We start from the raw sequence: 22826 nt of genomic DNA, 5'->3' as shown, positions 1-22826 counted from the left end.
CGTCTACACGATAATACTCACATATACACTCGCACACTCGCGTCTACACGATAATACTCACATATACACTCACACACTCGCGTCTACACGATAATACTCACATATACACTCGCACACTCGCGTCTACACAATAATACTCACATCTACACTCACACACTCGCGTCTACACGATAATACTCACATATACACTCGCACACTCGCGTCTACACGATAATACTCACATATACACTCGCACACTCGCGTCTACACGATAATACTCACATCTACACTCACACACTCGCGTCTACACGATAATACTCAAATATACACTCACACACTCGCGTCTACACCATAATACTCACATCTACACTCACACACTCGCGTCTACACGATAATACTCACATCTACACTCACACACTCGCGTCTACACGATAATACTCACATCTACACTCACACACTCGCGTCTACACGATAATACTCACATCTACACTCACACACTCGCGTCTACACGATAATACTCACATCTACACTCACACACTCGCGTCTACACGATAATACTCACATCTACACTCACACACTCGCGTCTACACCATAATACTCACATATACACTCGCACACTCGCGTCTACACGATAATACTCACATCTACACTCACACACTCGCGTCTACACGATAATACTCACATATACACTCACACACTCGCGTCTACACGATAATACTCACATCTACACTCACACACTCGCGTCTACACGATAATACTCACATATACACTCACACACTCGCGTCTACACCATAATACTCACATCTACACTCACACACTCGCGTCTACACCATAATACTCACATCTACACTCACACACTCGCGTCTACACCATAATACTCACATATACACTCACACACTCGCGTCTACACGATAATACTCACATCTACACTCACACACTCGCGTCTACACCATAATACTCACATCTACACTCACACACTCGCGTCTACACCATAATACTCACATCTACACTCACACACTCGCGTCTACACCATAATACTCACATATACACTCACACACTCGCGTCTACACGATAATACTCACATCTACACTCACACACTCGCGTCTACACCATAATACTCACATCTACACTCACACACTCGCGTCTACACGATAATACTCACATATACACTCGCACACTCGCGTCTAGACGATAATACTCACATCTACACTCACACACTCGCGTCTACACGATAATACTCACATATACACTCGCGTCTACACGATAATACTCACATATACACTCGCACACTCGCGTCTACACCATAATACTCACATATACACTCACACACTCGCGTCTACACGATAATACTCACATCTACACTCACACACTCGCGTCTACACGATAATACTCACATATACACTCGCACACTCGCGTCTACACGATAATACTCACATCTACACTCACACACTCGCGTCTACACGATAATACTCACATCTACACTCGCACACTCGCGTCTACACGATAATACTCACATATACACTCGCACACTCGCGTCTACACGATAATACTCACATCTACACTCACACACTCGCGTCTACACGATAATACTCACATCTACACTCACACACTCGCGTCTACACCATAATACTCACATCTACACTCACACACTCGCGTCTACACCATAATACTCACATCTACACTCACACACTCGCGTCTACACGATAATACTCACATCTACACTCACACACTCGCGTCTACACGATAATACTCACATCTACACTCGCACACTCGCGTCTACACGATAATACTCACATCTACACTCGCACACTCGCGTCTACACGATAATACTCACATATACACTCGCACACTCGCGTCTACACGATAATACTCACATCTACACTCACACACTCGCGTCTACACGATAATACTCACATCTACACTCACACACTCGCGTCTACACCATAATACTCACATCTACACTCACACACTCGCGTCTACACCATAATACTCACATCTACACTCACACACTCGCGTCTACACGATAATACTCACATCTACACTCACACACTCGCGTCTACACGATAATACTCACATCTACACTCGCACACTCGCGTCTACACGATAATACTCACATATACACTCGCACACTCGCGTCTACACGATAATACTCACATATACACTCGCACACTCGCGTCTACACGATAATACTCACATATACACTCACACACTCGCGTCTACACGATAATACTCACATATACACTCGCACACTCGCGTCTACACAATAATACTCACATCTACACTCACACACTCGCGTCTACACGATAATACTCACATATACACTCGCACACTCGCGTCTACACGATAATACTCACATATACACTCGCACACTCGCGTCTACACGATAATACTCACATCTACACTCACACACTCGCGTCTACACGATAATACTCAAATATACACTCACACACTCGCGTCTACACCATAATACTCACATCTACACTCACACACTCGCGTCTACACGATAATACTCACATCTACACTCACACACTCGCGTCTACACGATAATACTCACATCTACACTCACACACTCGCGTCTACACGATAATACTCACATCTACACTCACACACTCGCGTCTACACGATAATACTCACATCTACACTCACACACTCGCGTCTACACGATAATACTCACATCTACACTCACACACTCGCGTCTACACCATAATACTCACATATACACTCGCACACTCGCGTCTACACGATAATACTCACATCTACACTCACACACTCGCGTCTACACGATAATACTCACATATACACTCACACACTCGCGTCTACACGATAATACTCACATCTACACTCACACACTCGCGTCTACACGATAATACTCACATATACACTCACACACTCGCGTCTACACCATAATACTCACATCTACACTCACACACTCGCGTCTACACCATAATACTCACATCTACACTCACACACTCGCGTCTACACCATAATACTCACATATACACTCACACACTCGCGTCTACACGATAATACTCACATCTACACTCACACACTCGCGTCTACACCATAATACTCACATCTACACTCACACACTCGCGTCTACACGATAATACTCACATATACACTCGCACACTCGCGTCTAGACGATAATACTCACATCTACACTCACACACTCGCGTCTACACGATAATACTCACATATACACTCGCGTCTACACGATAATACTCACATATACACTCGCACACTCGCGTCTACACCATAATACTCACATATACACTCACACACTCGCGTCTACACGATAATACTCACATCTACACTCACACACTCGCGTCTACACGATAATACTCACATATACACTCGCACACTCGCGTCTACACGATAATACTCACATCTACACTCGCACACTCGCGTCTACACGATAATACTCACATCTACACTCGCACACTCGCGTCTACACGATAATACTCACATATACACTCGCACACTCGCGTCTACACGATAATACTCACATCTACACTCACACACTCGCGTCTACACGATAATACTCACATCTACACTCACACACTCGCGTCTACACCATAATACTCACATCTACACTCACACACTCGCGTCTACACCATAATACTCACATCTACACTCACACACTCGCGTCTACACGATAATACTCACATCTACACTCACACACTCGCGTCTACACGATAATACTCACATCTACACTCACACACTCGCGTCTACACGATAATACTCACATCTACACTCGCACACTCGCGTCTACACGATAATACTCACATATACACTCGCACACTCGCGTCTACACGATAATACTCACATCTACACTCACACACTCGCGTCTACACGATAATACTCACATCTACACTCACACACTCGCGTCTACACCATAATACTCACATCTACACTCACACACTCGCGTCTACACCATAATACTCACATCTACACTCACACACTCGCGTCTACACGATAATACTCACATCTACACTCACACACTCGCGTCTACACGATAATACTCACATCTACACTCGCACACTCGCGTCTACACGATAATACTCACATATACACTCGCACACTCGCGTCTACACGATAATACTCACATATACACTCGCACACTCGCGTCTACACGATAATACTCACATATACACTCGCACACTCGCGTCTACACGATAATACTCACATATACACTCGCACACTCGCGTCTACACAATAATACTCACATCTACACTCACACACTCGCGTCTACACGATAATACTCACATATACACTCGCACACTCGCGTCTACACGATAATACTCACATATACACTCGCACACTCGCGTCTACACGATAATACTCACATCTACACTCACACACTCGCGTCTACACGATAATACTCAAATATACACTCACACACTCGCGTCTACACCATAATACTCACATCTACACTCACACACTCGCGTCTACACGATAATACTCACATCTACACTCACACACTCGCGTCTACACGATAATACTCACATCTACACTCACACACTCGCGTCTACACGATAATACTCACATCTACACTCACACACTCGCGTCTACACGATAATACTCACATCTACACTCACACACTCGCGTCTACACGATAATACTCACATCTACACTCACACACTCGCGTCTACACCATAATACTCACATATACACTCGCACACTCGCGTCTACACGATAATACTCACATCTACACTCACACACTCGCGTCTACACGATAATACTCACATATACACTCACACACTCGCGTCTACACGATAATACTCACATCTACACTCACACACTCGCGTCTACACGATAATACTCACATATACACTCACACACTCGCGTCTACACCATAATACTCACATCTACACTCACACACTCGCGTCTACACCATAATACTCACATCTACACTCACACACTCGCGTCTACACGATAATACTCACATCTACACTCACACACTCGCGTCTACACGATAATACTCACATCTACACTCGCACACTCGCGTCTACACGATAATACTCACATATACACTCGCACACTCGCGTCTACACGATAATACTCACATCTACACTCACACACTCGCGTCTACACGATAATACTCACATCTACACTCACACACTCGCGTCTACACCATAATACTCACATATACACTCACACACTCGCGTCTACACGATAATACTCACATCTACACTCACACACTCGCGTCTACACCATAATACTCACATCTACACTCACACACTCGCGTCTACACGATAATACTCACATATACACTCGCACACTCGCGTCTAGACGATAATACTCACATCTACACTCACACACTCGCGTCTACACGATAATACTCACATATACACTCGCGTCTACACGATAATACTCACATATACACTCGCACACTCGCGTCTACACCATAATACTCACATATACACTCACACACTCGCGTCTACACGATAATACTCACATCTACACTCACACACTCGCGTCTACACGATAATACTCACATATACACTCGCACACTCGCGTCTACACGATAATACTCACATCTACACTCACACACTCGCGTCTACACGATAATACTCACATCTACACTCGCACACTCGCGTCTACACGATAATACTCACATATACACTCGCACACTCGCGTCTACACGATAATACTCACATCTACACTCACACACTCGCGTCTACACGATAATACTCACATCTACACTCACACACTCGCGTCTACACCATAATACTCACATCTACACTCACACACTCGCGTCTACACCATAATACTCACATCTACACTCACACACTCGCGTCTACACGATAATACTCACATCTACACTCACACACTCGCGTCTACACGATAATACTCACATCTACACTCACACACTCGCGTCTACACGATAATACTCACATCTACACTCGCACACTCGCGTCTACACGATAATACTCACATATACACTCGCACACTCGCGTCTACACGATAATACTCACATCTACACTCACACACTCGCGTCTACACGATAATACTCACATCTACACTCACACACTCGCGTCTACACCATAATACTCACATCTACACTCACACACTCGCGTCTACACCATAATACTCACATCTACACTCACACACTCGCGTCTACACGATAATACTCACATCTACACTCACACACTCGCGTCTACACGATAATACTCACATCTACACTCGCACACTCGCGTCTACACGATAATACTCACATATACACTCGCACACTCGCGTCTACACGATAATACTCACATATACACTCGCACACTCGCGTCTACACGATAATACTCACATATACACTCACACACTCGCGTCTACACGATAATACTCACATATACACTCGCACACTCGCGTCTACACAATAATACTCACATCTACACTCACACACTCGCGTCTACACGATAATACTCACATATACACTCGCACACTCGCGTCTACACGATAATACTCACATATACACTCGCACACTCGCGTCTACACGATAATACTCACATCTACACTCACACACTCGCGTCTACACGATAATACTCAAATATACACTCACACACTCGCGTCTACACCATAATACTCACATCTACACTCACACACTCGCGTCTACACGATAATACTCACATCTACACTCACACACTCGCGTCTACACGATAATACTCACATCTACACTCACACACTCGCGTCTACACGATAATACTCACATCTACACTCACACACTCGCGTCTACACGATAATACTCACATCTACACTCACACACTCGCGTCTACACGATAATACTCACATCTACACTCACACACTCGCGTCTACACCATAATACTCACATATACACTCGCACACTCGCGTCTACACGATAATACTCACATCTACACTCACACACTCGCGTCTACACGATAATACTCACATATACACTCACACACTCGCGTCTACACGATAATACTCACATCTACACTCACACACTCGCGTCTACACGATAATACTCACATATACACTCACACACTCGCGTCTACACCATAATACTCACATCTACACTCACACACTCGCGTCTACACCATAATACTCACATCTACACTCACACACTCGCGTCTACACGATAATACTCACATCTACACTCACACACTCGCGTCTACACGATAATACTCACATCTACACTCGCACACTCGCGTCTACACGATAATACTCACATATACACTCGCACACTCGCGTCTACACGATAATACTCACATCTACACTCACACACTCGCGTCTACACGATAATACTCACATCTACACTCACACACTTGCGTCTACACGATAATACTCACATATACACTCACACACTCATACAATAACCCTACAACTTACACACAGACAATCATTCTCATGTACACTCATACACCACAGCATCCGTATATATATATATATATATATATATATATATATATAAATATAAACACATTCACACTCATACTCACGCTTACACACTCATTTCAGGTGGACATCACCAGGACGCTAAAGTACGAGTGAACATCAAAGTAAAGGACGTGAACGACAACGCTCCGGAGTTCGCCACTCAGGATGAAGTGCTGATGTGTGAAAACGTCACTCCTGGAACGGTAACACTCTTCATCATCCTCTTCGGTCCCAACGCCGTTATGTCACTGAATGAGTCACTTTCACTTTTAAAAATAAAGAGTTTTTAAAAGAAACATGAGTCACCGGGAAGACTAATATTTTATGCATGCACTCTAGAACTTTCTTTCTGAAATAAAGGGAAATTTGCATAACCGTTGTACAGTTCCGCGGCTGGAAAGAGTCAGAGTTCGTTAAGCGTGAGCCAGCGTTCACATGGACTTTTCGTGTTGTATCTGCCAGGAACGCCGCGCTTTCCCTTGATTTCTTTAAGAACGCTGCATTCAGAGACAACTCTTCCAGGAACCTTTAACCATCAATAGAAACGAGTAATCTCATTTAAATGCATCGTGTTTTGCGACTATGTATATATATTTTACTCACTAATAATTTCATTTGCAGTGTTCTAATGTTTTCCGCTTATTATTTAACACAAAAATATAAAAGAGACATCGCTTTTCTGAATAAACCCGGGGACTCACTGTAGTAGAACTGTGCTGTGTTGCGTGTGACGTGCTGATCGGTCGTCTCCGCAGGCCGTGAAGACGGTGAGCGCGGTGGATAAAGACGAGATGGCGCACCGGCAGCATTTCCACTTCAGTCTCTCTCCCAAAGTGGCCAATAACCACAACTTCTCTCTGAAGGACAACAGAGGTGAGAACATCGCCACCTCACACACGGCACAGAAGTGAAGTTCATACCTCGTCGCAGATTCCTTCTTCTTCTTCTTCTTCTTAAAAAAGTCTAAAATGTACACCAAAAGTGTCTTCACATTCCACAGACAAACATCAGAGCTTATTCACAACGGCCGTGTCGTCATACACACGACAGTAATTACAGCCTTGTGTAACTTTTACAGACTAGCATGTTATAATTTATACAATAAATGCAATAAATTAATTTCGTAAATGTACATATTTCTATTTTTAATGAACAGCAGCTTTTTGGTTGCATATATAATAGTTTATTGACTGAAACACACGAGTGACAGTGAATTCGAACCATGTACTAATGGCATATTCTGGATTAAGTTAAATAGTTAGCTATATTTAAAAACTTTTTACACTTGGCTAGCCAGCTTGTCTAAGTTGATCATCTGGTGCAGTTACTAATCAACACAGCACTAATAAACTAGCTGTCTAGTGTTATAAACAATCAGGACATGTGTATTTGTAATATATACAGTATCTCACAAAAGTGAGTGCACCCCTCACATTTGTGTAAATATTTGATGATATCTTTTCATGTGACAACACTGAAGAAATGACACTGTGCTACAGTGTAAAGTAGTGAGTGTACAGCTTGTGTAACAGTGTCAATTTGCCGTCCCCTCAAAATAACTCAACACACAGACATTAATGTCTAAACCGCTGGCAACAAAAGTGAGTACACCCCTAAGCCATTTTCCCTCCCAGGTGTCATGTGACTTGTTAGTGTTACAAGGTCTCAGGTGTGAATGGGGAGCAGGTGTGTTAAATTTGATGTCATCGCTCTCACACTCCCTCATACTGGTCACTGGAAGTTCAACATGCCACCTCATGGCAAAGAACTCTCTGAGGATCTGAAAAAAAGAATTGTTGCTCTACATAAAGATGGCCTAGGGTATAAGAAGATTGCCAAGGCTGTGTGTTGAGTTATTTTGAGGGGACAGCAAATTTACACTGTTACACAAGCTGTACACTCACTACATTGTAGCAAAGTGTCGTTTCTTCAGTGTGTCACATGAAAAGATATCATCAAATATTTACACAAATGTGAGGGATGTACTCACTTTTGTGAGATACTATATATATATATATATATATATATATATATATATATATATATATATATATATATATATATTAGCTAGCTCAGATATCAGGAGGGAAAACAGTTGCGTAGTTGTGGTCATGCTGGCTACAGACGCACAGTACATGCTGCATCTTTTCCCAAAAAAGATCCATTAACATGCACTCATTTTGTTGATTTTTACTCAAATTCCCTTTATCTGGATCTGAAGAACAAGATACTGAAAAATCACTTCAGCTAATGTTCGCTAAATCAATCTTCTGATGTCTTGAGACAACTGAAAGCAAAAAGGAGGACATTTTTCACAGACATTACATCATACACGTTACACACTCGTTTCGGTGTCTAATCACTCGCTCATGCGTGTGGTTGCGGTGAATAAACATGGCCGAGGTCCACGCGTGCTCCGTCCTCACCAGCGCCAGACTGAGACACCGCTCGAGCCAGGACACGATCCCGAGAGCGGACGCTACGATCTGAGGACTCGAGAGACGCTCAGAAACACGTCCAAAAAATATTCGGACGCTTCGATTAAGTATTTTATAAGAAAGCTGTAAAGCTCAGTCAGTACAAACTGAATCTTTAAAACCTTGAATATTAAAAACACAGATTTATTCTCGAATTTAACTTAACATTCAAGTTAAAAAAAACAAACAAAAGAAAGGATATGTCATTGTGTATAATTACTGTATGGGGTCCGTAGCTGTAGTTAGTTTTAGTCTTTAATGTTCAGATATTATTATAGATTTATACTTAATTATGTAATAATGACTCATTTATATCATTAATTCAAATGAATTGAATGATTTGACTTAATAAAAATTTTGAGACTTAAAAAAATTATAATTTCGACTCAAAATGAAGAATTTGAAACCATAATGAAAAATACAGAAACATATATATTTAACCTCTCAAAGTTTTCCTGTTTAAAATCCCCTTCTACTAAACGATCTTGACTTGGACGTTTAAGGTTGTGATGAACTTGATGAGAGACGTTCAGCGTCCTGAGCATCACCACCGCAGGAGGAAAGCACATGAAGAGTGCAGGATAAATGGAGCTTTTAAATTCAGAGATAAACCCTCTTTATAGAGGCGACAGAAGTGAAGAGAGAAAGAGCGAGAGATAACATCCGTCTGATCCGCTGTAATGAGAGGAGAAACGAGTGCTTTTTCGCTCGCCACGTCTCAAACGCTGACGATTTGACTCGGACAGATCGGCTCACTCAGACAGACCCGTCGTTATCGGAGACTCTTTAAAAATATTACAGACATTGATTTGTTTTGGGTTTTTTATTTGTTTTTTTTAAGTTCTCTCGTTTATCTCGGTGTTCTTTGTGTCCGGTGTGGAACCTCTGACTTCCTGTTATCATGGGAAGTTTAATGAAAGTCAGCTGTGAACCGAACGTCCTCGTTTTCAGATTGTTATTCCGATCCGTATCGGAAAGATTGCGTTAAAATGATTCACATGACCACAAAACATATAGCTCTAATTTTTAATCACAGCTGGAATGAACACACTTCTTCTATGTGAAGAGAAGAATATACACGCTAATATGTTTAGAAATACACAATAAAGTGTACGAAAGACCAAAGTGTGTGACATTGTGAGAGCGTTGTTGCTAGGATACCGAAGACTATAGACGCTACGCATAAAGACTATGATTCCGCTAGCTAGGACGTAGCTGTTTAGCTCATTTATTTACATTCATTTTCCTCAGATGTGTTACTAAATGATTAAGATTGAAAAATTACTAATGACTAAGATTACACTCGTACACTCAGGAACATCAACGTCCTAATTTGCAATCCTGGAGCTACAGGACAAATCTTTCGCCAGTAGGACTTAAATTGTTAGTTTTTAATGCCTTGATTTAACATTGCATTAGAAATGATAAAATTATATTAGTACAAACTGAATTTACACTTCAAATTACAACTAAAATATTCGTTTTGAAATAATCGAGTTTAAATATGTTAGAAACCCAAGATCTTTTTTTTTTTTTCAAATCTTAAAAATAAAATTCTTATAGAATTATATTGAATTACTTAATTCTTGGCTGATTTTATTAGTTTAGTATTTCATAATATTTTTAAAAAAAAGTTTGTCTTTTGGTATTTTATATTTGAAGTGCTTTATGTTTTTTTGGACTCAAGATAAAACAAATAGTGCTTTATTAAATAAATAAAGAAAGAAAACTACTAATAATAAAAAATAACTAATAATAATTATAATATCTAATTAATAATACTAAAAAACTAATTAGAAATTGTTTTCATTTAAATTAACAATAATAATAACAACAGCATTTTAAATCCCCAAATTGGTGCTTCAACCAATCAGCAGTCAAGAATCTGGTGAAGTTCACTGAGTGAGCAAACAAAATGTAAAACTTTGTGTGTGTGTGTGTGTGTGTGTGTGTGTGTGTGTGTGTGTATATATATAATTTTATTTTTCAAATTTGATTAATATTTAATTAAACTTCAATATAAAGCATTTGAATACGGACCTTAATGGCATAAATATCATTCCCTATGAGGCTCGGAAAATTAGTTTTTGTAAAAAGCCTTCAAATAGCGATGTAACACATCGCTACATAAATTATAACAACATTTGAAGGCGTTTTACAAAAAGTAATTTTCCGAGCTTCATAGGGACACTGCGGCATTTCAGACGTTTCAGAATGAGACATTTTGAACAGATTATTTGTGCATGCGCTGATCAATCAGTATTAAAGATTACTTCATTAAACGAGAAAAATTTCTGGAAGACCCGAGCTCCAAACAGTTTCTTATACAACTCACACACACTCCTCGGGCGAGGCGAGACCCGCAGGAGCTGTTGGTTCCTGTTGTCAGTGACGAGTCTGTGCTTTAGAGTACCCATGGTAATCTTCCACAGAGAATATTATATAGAAAGCTAATAAATAAGCTGAGAGTTATAGAGTGGTTAGAGCGTGTCACGCCGTCTGAGCACTGAAGGCGTCTCATTAGAGCTCTGAAGACAACGACTCCACGGGGAGGGAAAATTACCGATCCGCAGGCCCCTAAATGAACTCGCTCCATCTTTCCTCCGAGTGTGTGACCTTGCGCTCTGGGAAAGTGTGCTGGCATTCATCCATCCGCTTTTTCCCCGCTGGAATAAAACCAATGTGGCCTCCTCCACCGCCTCTCTGATTACACTTCCAACAGCAGATGAATGTTCTCTTGGCTAATTTCAGCACTCTGTGCCATTGACCCATACCAGCTCTTTAGATTTTATAGCAGCAGCACTGTAACGCTTATCATAAAACACCGATTCAGATCAGTTTAACCTCAGTTATTAGCTTTATAAACACTGTTTATGGAAATGGATCGTTTTCAGGGTCGAGGGTCGCTCAGACTTTCTGACTGACTGAGGTGTAAACGTTAATAAAGACGTGAGTGTGTTTGGTTTAGGGGTGGGTGATATTAAGGGCTGGTGTTATTATTGTGATAAATTACGTCACAGATAACATTAGGTGACAGTATTCGACACCGAATCACATTTTCAAGTCGCGTCAGAAGAATCAAACGTTGTATCAAAGGAATCAGAATCACTTCATAAAATGAATCAGAATCACTTTATAAAATGAATCAGAATTGCATTACCGGAATCACTTTTTCAGAGTAATCGGAGTCACTTTGGAATTGGAAAAATCGGACTCACTATATCGGAGGAATCCGAATCACTATATCGGAGGATTCAGAATCACTGTATCAGAAGAATCAGAATCACTGTATCAGAGGAATCAGAATCACATACTCAGAAGAATCATTAACACTATCCCAAAAATAAAGAATCATTTTATTTGAAAGATCAGAAACAATCTATGAAAAGAAACATAAACACATCAGAATCAGAATGACTTTATCAGAGGAATCTGAAAAAAACTTTAGCAGAAGAATTACGATCACATTATCAGAGGAATCAGAATCAGGAATTTATCTTGGTAGTATTGATGAACCAGATTTACAAAATATACAAATAACATAAACAGTACAAATACGAACAATAAATACAAGAATACAAGACAACTTATTAACTTATTAAATTCAAACTTATTACATACCAGCCATCATAATCTTGTTGTTTCTGTTCATTGACATTTTCTCATCTGTCCGTTCTTTCTGAACTCTACAGACAGTACGGCTACGGTGGTGGTGATCCGGAAAGGTTTCAGCAGGATGACGCAGGACGTTTACGCTCTGCCCATCGAGATCAGCGATAACGGCGTGCCTCCTCTCAGCAGCACCAACACCCTCCTGATCCGAGTGTGCAGCTGCGACGCCAAACAGACCATCCTGTCCTGTAACGTGGAACCGTTGTTCCTGCCGGCGGGCCTCAGCACCGGAGCACTCATCGCCATCCTCGCATGCATCGTCATCCTGCTCGGTAACGCGCACGACCCGACGCCACAGAACACATCGCAGTCCACCGCGTTTATCAGTTACCAATTAAGAATGTAATAAATACAGTGTTTAATTAACGTTTTTTCCCTTTAAATGCTGGTATATTTTATATTTTGATTTAATATAAAATATAAGAAGTCATCATTACTTTTTTTTCTCTAAAGACGTAGATAACGGGATATACAGTCAAATATCCGAATCAAGTTTATGCAAATGTAATACCTGCCCTTCAGCGGTAATAATTTACACACAATCTCTGTTCCTGAAGGGATTTTCAGGCTGCAGGTGACAAATCATTCTATTTGCATTGACTCCGCCCACTATTTAACATTTTTAGGTAGAAATGCCTTCAATTTATTTATTTATTTATTTATCTATTTCTTTATTTATTCTGCAGGTTTTTATGTAGTTCTTTTTGTACATTTTTACACACACAATACATTTAATACATTAAAAATAAATGTAATACATAAATAAATAAATCAAATCTTGACTAAAACCGACGTTCTTCGACAGCGATCGTGGTTTTGTTCGTGGCTCTGCGGCGTCAGAAGAAGGAGCCCCTGATCGTGTTCGAAGAGGAGGACATCCGCGAGAACATCATCACGTACGACGACGAGGGCGGCGGCGAGGAGGACACGGAGGCTTTCGACATCGCCACTCTGCAGAACCCCGACGGCATCAACGGCTTCCTGCCTCGCAAAGACATCAAACCCGAGCTGAGCTACAGCATCCGCGCCGGACTCAGACCCGCCGGCAGCGGCGTCGACGTGGACGAGTTCATCAAGACGCGAGTGTGTGACGCCGACAACGACCCGACTGCGCCTCCGTACGACTCCATCCAGGTGTACGGCTACGAGGGGCGGGGCTCCATCGCCGGCTCTCTGAGCTCGCTGGAATCGGTGACCACGGATTCGGACCTGGACTACGACTACCTCCAGAACTGGGGGCCGCGTTTCAAAAAACTGGCCGACCTGTACGGCACCAAAGACTCGGCAACCGAAGACAACTCTTAACGACGGATCACGTTCGTCTTCGCAAAAAAAAACAAAACAAACAAAAAAAACACAAAACACCCATCCAAAACTCCTCCCCTCCCCCCTTTTTCCATCACTTCCACTAACGACGTGTGCTGTGTGACGTTTACTATAAGCAATTCCACGACTTTCATCTATTTAGGTCGTTTTCTTTGGTTCTAGTATACATCGAGTATACGACTAGGAATCTTTTACGTAGGCGTGATCGGAACAGATGGAGCAGACAAAAAAATGATTAAAAAAATCGATAAAATGAATGAAAATATATATTAAAAAAAACACCTCTGACACGGGACGTACGGAGAGTCAAAGCAGCGCGTGTGGGACGCGACGTATTCGACGTTGATTGCTGATACTGTGAACGAGCTCACGCCGGAAAGAGAGAGAGAGAGCGAAAAAACAGTTGCCTTATTAACACAACACAGAAATACGTCGGCGATTTGAGACGTGTCCCTCAGCAACAGCGCCTCCATCAGGACATCGGAGGAACGACCCAAAACTGGTCTTTTTTGTTTTGTATTATTTTTGCTTTCATCTGTATTATCCCACACAGAAATAAGGAAAAAAAACATCCATGAATAATATTAATAAGAAAAAGAAAACACGTCCCTGATGAACAATCACGCAGAAAGACACGTGAGCTCGGAAACCGCCTTAAATCACGGACACTCTCGCAGCGCAGTGCATTTCTTTTTTAAATCCAAAACTATATCCTAAAACAAACTAAAACCCATATAACCTGTGTACAGTACAAATGTGCAGATATGTCTCTTGAGGTTCAAACTCACGCCTACCGGTTTCACGTACGTCTTTTTATTACGATTATTATTTTATTATGATATAATTATTATGACTATCATTACTTCCAGTGTCTTCATAATTTCTTTTAAAAAATTTTTTCTTTAATGTTTTCGTTGTATTTTATTCTCCCTCGTGAGAACAATAGCAATCTGTCCTGTCGCGGTGAAAAAACGGCTAATTTCTATGTCGATTTTATGGTAACTATTTGTACAATTTTAAAAGTTCTTATTTTAGTATACATACGAATATCAGTATTTCGACATGTAAGAAACTGTTACAGCATCACACTTATATTTTATGAACATTGTACTGTTGCTTTATTATGTGCTTCAATCTACGAAGCGGAAAAACTTTGAAATAAATGCTCTTTTTATAAAATAAACAAATGGTGTTAATTACAGTGCGCGTGTAAATGTTTAACAGACACACGATGCTGATGCATATTAATTGGGGTTTCTTTTAGTTTTTTTTTTTTTTTTTTTTTTAAATACAGCAGGTGATTGTTTTGGCAAAAATGTTCATTCACATGTTCATACATGCACTTCAGCACTCCCGACCGGGAAGGCACGTTTAGTTTTTGTGCCGTTAGTGTTACATTTGGTTTGGCACTATTGTGAAATTCTTCAAAGTCTGAGCATTTCTATTACAGTATACTTTGGAAATACAGTCAAATATACAAATGAGTAAACAGATCATTAAATATGCGCTAATTTGCATATACGTTTTTTAAACAGCTACACAACATGTGTTTGTGAACATATTAATACATAGAATTATTATTTTTTATTGTTTTTGTATAATTTTATGCATGTCTCCTGTTAAATAAAACATTTTGGGTAAAAAAAAAAGTAATAATATTAAATATATGTATTTTTTTTAATATAAGCTAAGTGTACTTAATATTAAAGGAGTTAAAAAAATAGAAAAATAAAATATTACTTGTGTTTCTCATAGCAAAAATAACTTTTTTTAAATGAAAAAAATAAAGATTTTTATGTTTATGAAAACCTAAATTTATAATAATATTTACATTCCCCTGGGATTTTGAATAATATTTACATTTAAAAATATTTTCATACTAATTTTATTCTGATGTTAACACAATGTGTTAAAATTGATAAACAAAACATTTTAATGCTAAAAATGTTTTTTTTTTTTTTTAAAAAAAGTCATTCCAAAATTATTTTTAAAAATGCTCTAAAATGTTTGTTGAAAATCTAAAATTCTGAAAAATAATCTTATAAATGATCATACATTTTTAAAAGATGTTTATTTGAGGGCGGTTGTACTAAGTGTACTTCACTTGTATCACCAAATTTGTTATGTTTTTGTTTGTTCTGTTTGTTCATTTCCTTAAACGCACACTTATAGAATTTTATGCTAATTTACCATAATTACTGTAATAAAACTCTTACTGTAAATAAACTAATAAATAGGAATAGACAGTCAGAATCATATTATATTATATTATATTATATTATATTATATTATATTATATTATATTACATTATATCTCTTTATGTTTGTCTGCTGTTTATGTGAAGGCAGAAAAACAAATAAGTGACACATAGTCCAGAAAATACGGTAATTGTCCTGCTGTTTTTCCACTGTGTGTCTCCTGTATTACTGACAGAATGAGAAGAAAAGCAAAGCTGGAGGTTTGAGAGTATGTGCAGTGTATGGGAAGAATAACACACACACACACACACACACACACACACACACACACACACACACACACACACACACACACACACACACACACACACACACACACTTATAGACACGCTGTAGTGTTTTTGAGTGGCTGTGCAGCAGTGGGTCTGTCCTTTGTCTGTCACCGGGGAGTTCCACATCGACTCTCTCGGTGGGACGCTGCATGTTGAAAGGTCAGTGTGCACTCTGTTAAGAAAAAAAAAACAACAACAGCCAAGTTGGAGAGAATTGAACCCGGCCGCTGATTTCCCGCCGGACGTCAGGCGGTAAACAGACGAGTGTCGCCACGGGCTCTGCTCTATTACTTCCTGCTCCTGCATGACTCCATCTGTGTGCTAAGTGAAGGCCGTGAAGTGGCCTCTGATGAGGAACCAGCGTAGCCATTAGCTCCTCTCCAAGTTCCTGTGCTGTTTACTTCTTATTAATGTTCTGACTCAAGGTCATTACTTTAGACGTTATAGTGATGCAGCACCGCTGTAGCCGAGTTTCAAACTCCCATGAGCGACATTTCTTTATTTGGAGAACAATATAGATTTCGTCGTCATCAAAAACGACAGAGCATTTCAATTTACAATTATTTATTTGCATTTTTTAGTGTCACATTGAAATAATATCATTTTTTCCTTACATTATTATTAATTACAGACCACACAATTACATTTTTTTAATTAATTCATTAAATGATTCATTCATTTTTATGAACCTTTTACCAATCAGCCTACACACATTTATATCATTTAAACTGTTATAAGACATTTTCCATACAATTTTCATTTCATAAATATGAACTAAATGAATAGGCTAACAACACTTATAAACAACAGATATTCAAACTACATAAACACACAAATAATTCAAATCCGTTTACGGAAGCAGTCAAATGTGTTTATTTGTATGAATTTCTATCAAATACATCAAAATGCTTAAATAAACTAAGTGTTAAGAATTGAAATCAATAAATAAAGTTATAGCATAGGCCTAACATGATATAAACAATGACTAACATGTAAGTCAAGAAGCTCAGCGAGTTGTTTATCATCATCGCTGATCAACTTCTCTTCCAAACATTTGTTCAGCACTTTAAAGGGTTAAGTTTGGTGTTCATAATGCTACATATCACCTACGTCACACCTACATCACACCTTCATATCACCTACATAAGCCTTCCATGACAACTTACATACTTAAACCTAAATATTATATATATATATATATATATATATATATATATATATATATAAAAGGATGTGTAATTCTTTCAGGATTCGACTGCCTTTGCTCCTAGACTGAGAGATTTTTGTTGACGTAAGATGACATAAGGTTGTTACGACACTTTCAGGACGTCATAACCGCTGACTGTCGCTCAGAGAGACGTAAAGGTGACGCGGCAACACAAACAATGAGTTATTCTTTTATATGTTAGCTAGCAGGATCGTAATTAACGCTGCAGTATTCTTCGTCACTGTTTCCTGAAGCGCCATATTTGGTCGTGGACATGGGCTGATGCTAGTCTCTCTTTGATGCTAGCTGGTATTTGCAAACTGATTTTATGTTTCTAATTAAATCTGCCTCATTGTTTCCTGAAGCACCGTATTGCGTTGTGCACAATCAGCGGATGCTGGTCATGATTTGATGCTAGTCATTTTTTGCTAACTGACTGACTAATTTTTCCTAATTAAATCCACATCACAGTTTCCTGAAGTGCCGTATTTTGTCATGCTCATTAATGCTAACTGCTATTTGATGCTAGCTGCTATTCAGTGCTAGTCACTATTTGCTAGTCGATGCTAACAAGCGCTATATTTTGCTGAACACTGATGCAGCTGGAGCTGATGCTAATTATTACTGTATTTGATGCTAGTTCCACTTTGATGCTAGTCACTGTTTGCTAACCGATGTTACTTTTTCTAATTAAATCTGCGTCACTGTTTCCTGAAGCGCCGTATTTGGTCGCGCACATGCAGCTGATGCTAGTTCATATGTTAAAAAAAAAAATAATAAAAAAAAATAAAACTTTGCTAGCTGAGTTTGTTCAGCAGTGAGTGTCCTGACACTTTTCAGGACCATCGTTTTTCCCCATTCGGATCATGTGATTATCCTGCTCTCTGAAATCCCTCGGGTCCCTTTTTGCAGCCCCGGTTGTCTCTCTCTCTTTCTCGGCCCGAGCCACTCTTTTGACCTTGATGTTGTAAAGGACGGAGGAGAGAAAAAGCGGGCACCAGGTCTGTCTCTTATCTCAGGGATCCATAAGAAAGTGTCAGATTCTTCTCCAGGAACATTGAATCGATCATTCCTGCTTAACACTGGCGCTGCAGACTTTAAAGCGTGGGCTCGAGGACGCTCCTGAGTCTGAAGGGGGGATAAAGATACAAACCAAATGAAAAATTCAACATCCAGCTCTTAGACTCTGAGGCTTCTGCAGAACAATACACAAATAACACTTTCTACAAACTTTACCTTCTTAACGTAAAGTTTTTTTTTTGTTTTTTTTTTTTTTTTAAATCATGTAGCGTGTTTAAAAGGACACACCTGAAAATAATCCCAGAACAAAACAGGATCAAAAAGAATCAAATTTTACCTGTTAAAGCGATATATTAATAATATTCAAATGTAATAGAAATATTAAATATTTAAATTATTAAACTATAAATTAGATTAAAAAAAAACAAAACAACAAACCTTTAATCATAATGTGCATTTCTCAGTATTTCGATTGTTTAGAATTAAACTGTCATTCCTAACCACCGACGATGGGAATTTAGCTGCATAGCTACCAGACTAACGTAGATTAATTCAGGAGGCGTGGCTTCATGTACATAGCCAATGGGATGATCGAAATTATTTAGCCACATAGCTGCCACATAGCTATAATTAAGTAGGCGGGGCTTCAAGTTTATGGCGTTATGGAAATTTAGCCACATGCATACAGTACCATATACATTAGCTACCAGACTAATTATTTGATTCATTTTGGAGGCGGGGCTTCATGTAGATAGGAGGTGGGGTCAAAGAGTAACCTGATTTCAATCCTTACAACATTTCTGAGGTATAAAGCACATATTTTCTGCATATATGTACCTTTAACATAAAAGATACTGATATTTAAATAAGGATTAGCATGAAGTAGAGTAAGCGAGTAAGAAGCAGGAAATGACACGATGAGACGTGAGGAACACTTCCTGTTGAGAGGATGAATATATGAATGTATGAAACCCTTGACATTCTCTGTGAGAGGCTCGATGTGTGTTTATCCTCCGTGTTTAATCGGTGTGTGTGTCGTCAAGCCTGATGTGTGTGTGTGTCTGATATCTGTGTACATCTGCACTGACCACACGTTCCCATCGTTTATCTCTAGTCCACCACTCCACCACCTCTCCACCTCTCCTCTTCCTCTTCCCTCCACCGCTGAGTAAATTGTGCTGAGTAAATTGTGTAGAAGCGACATGACAGCTACATGAAATCCGACCGAAGCCCAAATGGCTCCAGCAAACCGCCGGCTGAAACCGGATAGCGCTAATAGTGCATTAACACTGCGAACCAGCTCTTTAAATAACGCTGTCACTTTCCCACATCGATTCCTCTCGTCTTTCTGTCCTTCCTCTTTTCCTTTTCCTCCACTAACATTTTAGTTTTAGTTTTTTAATGCTGTTTTTTTTTTTTATAACACCAAAAACAGGCATCTAAATATATATCATACATTTAAATATTTACAAGTGTTTATAGCTGCTATAACGTAAGCGAGAACAGGGACTAACTTTAAATGTAAATACAAGCAGATAAAAGTATGCAGTTATTCTTTAATAAAAGAAATCACGTACTGGTTGGTAATTGCTGTGGTGTGAGAGGAATAGAACACTTTGGGGTGGAAGGGTAGCAGTAAGTCAGCTTTGTGTCAAATCAGACTGCCTGGTGTGGATGATTTTTTTCCCTATAACAGCATGTCCTGGAGTCTTTTATTCCTTACATTTTGAAAGATGTTTTATCGATGTCACATAATGCTAGAATGTATCTATAAATACATTCATAACATGTTAAAATACATTTATAAATCATGCTACTTTTTATAATTATGTACAAAACTGCAATGTCTATTTAACAACAGTTTGTTACATAAAATAAGCTGGGATTGCCCGTGACTACCTGTGATTATCTGTGACTACCTCGGACTACCTGTGATTATCTGTGATTATCTGTGATTACCTGTGACTACCTGTGATTACCTGTGATTATCTGTGATTATCTGTGCTTATCTGTGATTACCTGTGACTACCTGTGACTACCTGTGATTATCTGTGATTATCTGTGATTACCTGTGACTACCTGTGACTACCTGTGATTACCTGTGACTACCTATAATTATCTGTGATTACCTGTGATTACCTGTGACTACCTGTGATTATCTGTGATCATCTGTGACTGTGATTATCTGTGACTATCTCGGACTAGCTGTGATTACCTGTGACTACCTGTGATTACCTGTGATTACCTGTGATTACCTGTGATTATCTGTGATTATCTGTGACTGTGATTATCTGTGACTACCTCGGACTAGCTGTGATTACCTGTGACTACCTGTGATTACCTGTGATTACCTGTGATTACCTGTGATTATCTGTGATTATCTGTGATCATCTGTGACTGTGATTATCTGTGACTATCTCGGACTAGCTGTGATTACCTGTGACTACCTGTGATTACCTGTGATTACCTGTGATTACCTGTGATTATCTGTGATTATCTGTGACTGTGATTATCTGTGACTACCTCGGACTAGCTGTGATTACCTGTGATTATCTGTGAATATCTGTAATTATCTGTGATTATCTGTGACTACCTGTGATTATCTGTGAATATCTGTAATTATCTGTGATTATCTGTGACTACCTGTGATTATCTGTGAATATCTGTGACTATTAGTGACTACCTGTAATTATCTGTGACTACCTCGGACTACCTGTGATTATCTGTGATTATCTGTGACTGTGATTATCTGTGACTACCTCGGACTAGCTGTGATTATCTGTGATTATCTGTGACTACCTCGGACTACCTGTGATTATGTGTGATTATCTGTGATTACCTGTGATTATGTGTGATTATGTGTGATTATCTGTGATTATCTGTGATTATCTGTGACTGTGATTATCTGTGACTGTGATTATCTGTTATTATCTGGGACTATGATTATCTGTGATTACCTGTGATTACCTGTGACTACCTGTGATTATCTGTGACTACCTGTAATTATCTGTGACTACCTCGGACTACCTGTGATTATCTGTGATTATCTGTGATTATCTGTGACTGTGACTATCTGTGATTATCTGTGATTATCTGTGATTATCTGTGACTGTGACTATCTGTGATTATCTGTGACTGTGACTATCTGTGATTATCTGTGACTGTGACTATCTGTGATTATCTGTGATTATCTGTGATTATCTGTGACTGTGACTATCTGTGATTATC

At 39.5% G+C, this 22826-nt stretch overlaps 1 protein-coding gene across 1 annotated transcript in view; it reads left to right on the top strand.

Annotated features, from left to right (window-relative positions):
- cdh11 (cadherin 11, type 2, OB-cadherin (osteoblast)) overlaps window positions 1-16041 on the top strand; it is a 93998-nt gene extending 77957 nt beyond the window's left edge. The window contains exons 9-12 of the mRNA XM_017459151.3: window positions 7447-7568; window positions 8121-8238; window positions 13535-13786; window positions 14320-16041. Of these exons, the coding sequence (XP_017314640.1) occupies window positions 7447-7568; window positions 8121-8238; window positions 13535-13786; window positions 14320-14819 (992 nt within the window). The 3' untranslated portion in view covers window positions 14820-16041. The remainder of the gene's footprint in view (window positions 1-7446; window positions 7569-8120; window positions 8239-13534; window positions 13787-14319) is intronic.
- Window positions 16042-22826: the final 6785 nt, after the last annotated feature.

This window comes from Ictalurus punctatus, chromosome 27, assembly GCF_001660625.3.
Source record: "Ictalurus punctatus breed USDA103 chromosome 27, Coco_2.0, whole genome shotgun sequence".
Taxonomy (NCBI): domain Eukaryota; kingdom Metazoa; phylum Chordata; class Actinopteri; order Siluriformes; family Ictaluridae; genus Ictalurus; species Ictalurus punctatus.
This window is presented reverse-complemented; position numbering and strand designations above follow the sequence as displayed.